The sequence below is a fragment of the Myotis davidii genome, unplaced genomic scaffold (genome assembly GCF_000327345.1).
Source record: "Myotis davidii unplaced genomic scaffold, ASM32734v1 scaffold72, whole genome shotgun sequence".
Classification (NCBI taxonomy): domain Eukaryota; kingdom Metazoa; phylum Chordata; class Mammalia; order Chiroptera; family Vespertilionidae; genus Myotis; species Myotis davidii.
The window spans coordinates 3,783,320-3,784,507 of record NW_006284618.1 but is presented as its reverse complement, the minus strand read 5'-3'; the positions used below and the strand labels follow the sequence as shown (position 1 = coordinate 3,784,507).

Below are 1,188 nucleotides of genomic sequence, written 5' to 3'. Positions count from 1 at the left end.
CGGGAGGGGCCCAGGGCTTGAAGGCACCTCCCAGATGTGAGCTCCGTGTTACTTCTCAGAGAGTTTTGGGAACTTCATGCACCCCCATGACTTGGAATGTGATTTTAAATCTTGTAAATGCACTTTAGGAATCTCTCCCCAAATGAAATTAAGTCCCCCCCCCCAAGTCCTGGTGCACAGGGATTGGCTGGGAGATGCCGCACTTTCATCTTGGGGATTGCATCCTACCCCCTCCCCCCGCCCCCGTGGAGACCCCAGAGACCGGGGAGTGGTGCTGAGGCCGAGGTCGCACAAGGATGGGCCCCACTGGCAGCCCCAGGTCACTGCTCAGGAGCCCAGGACCTCCCTGGCCTGCAGCCCAGACTGACGGGGCCACCTCTGTCTTCCAGGTCCCCATCCTCGTCCCGTGCCACCGAGTCATCTGCAGCAGCGGCGCCCTGGGCAACTACTCCGGGGGAGGGCGGGCCGTGAAGGAGTGGCTTCTGGACCATGAAGGCAGCCTGGCGGGGACCCCGGCCCATGCAGGGGGCTCCCGTCTGGCCCGAACCTGGTGCGGGGCCCTGAGGGGCAGCAGCAGCTCCGATCCCACTGGCCGAGACTGAGCATCTGTGGCAGGAGTGAGTGTGTGAGGGACACGTCGATGTAACAGCCTGTCGGAGGGATCTGTGCGGACGCCCCGCCACATTAAAAAAGCTGCCGTGTCCTGGTGACGTGTGTCCACCTCCCTTTGTCATTTTTACCTTTTACCACAGAGCAAGTCCCCTTCTCTCGCTGTGTTGTCCAGTCCTAGTGTGTCGGGCAGGGATGGGAGGGGGGACTGGGAACGGGAGGGACACCGCCCAGGGAGGGAAGCGTCGGCGTCCATGGGAACAGCTGGGCGCCGCCCAGAGCCAGCTACAGCCCCTGGGACCACAGCCACCAGGCCATGGCCCCTGCGGCCTGCCCAGGCTGCAGCCTTCCCGTCCCCGCAAGAGACTGACCACTCGTGTGGACCCACCTTCCCTCCTGGTGCGAGAGCTGCGCCTCGGTGAAGAGAGACGGCGGCGGGAACGGTGCCCGGGGAGGTTTCCTAGCTTTGTTGGCCCGGCTGCCAGGAAAGCTCGTGCAAGATGCGGCCACTTCTGATCCGTGTGGATCGAGTGGAGAGTAACCGCTTATCGGAACCATTGGAAGGTCAGCCGCTCTCTG

The 1,188-nt window shown here is 63.3% G+C and overlaps 1 protein-coding gene across 1 annotated transcript in view; it reads left to right on the top strand.

Annotated features, from left to right (window-relative positions):
* The window catches only part of MGMT (O-6-methylguanine-DNA methyltransferase), a 157,283-nt gene extending 156,576 nt beyond the window's left edge, over positions 1 to 707 (top strand). The window contains exon 5 of the mRNA XM_006754931.2: positions 390 to 707. Within this exon, the coding sequence (XP_006754994.1) occupies positions 390 to 602 (213 nt within the window). The 3' untranslated portion in view covers positions 603 to 707. The remainder of the gene's footprint in view (positions 1 to 389) is intronic.
* The last annotated feature ends 481 nt before the right edge of the window (positions 708 to 1,188 follow it).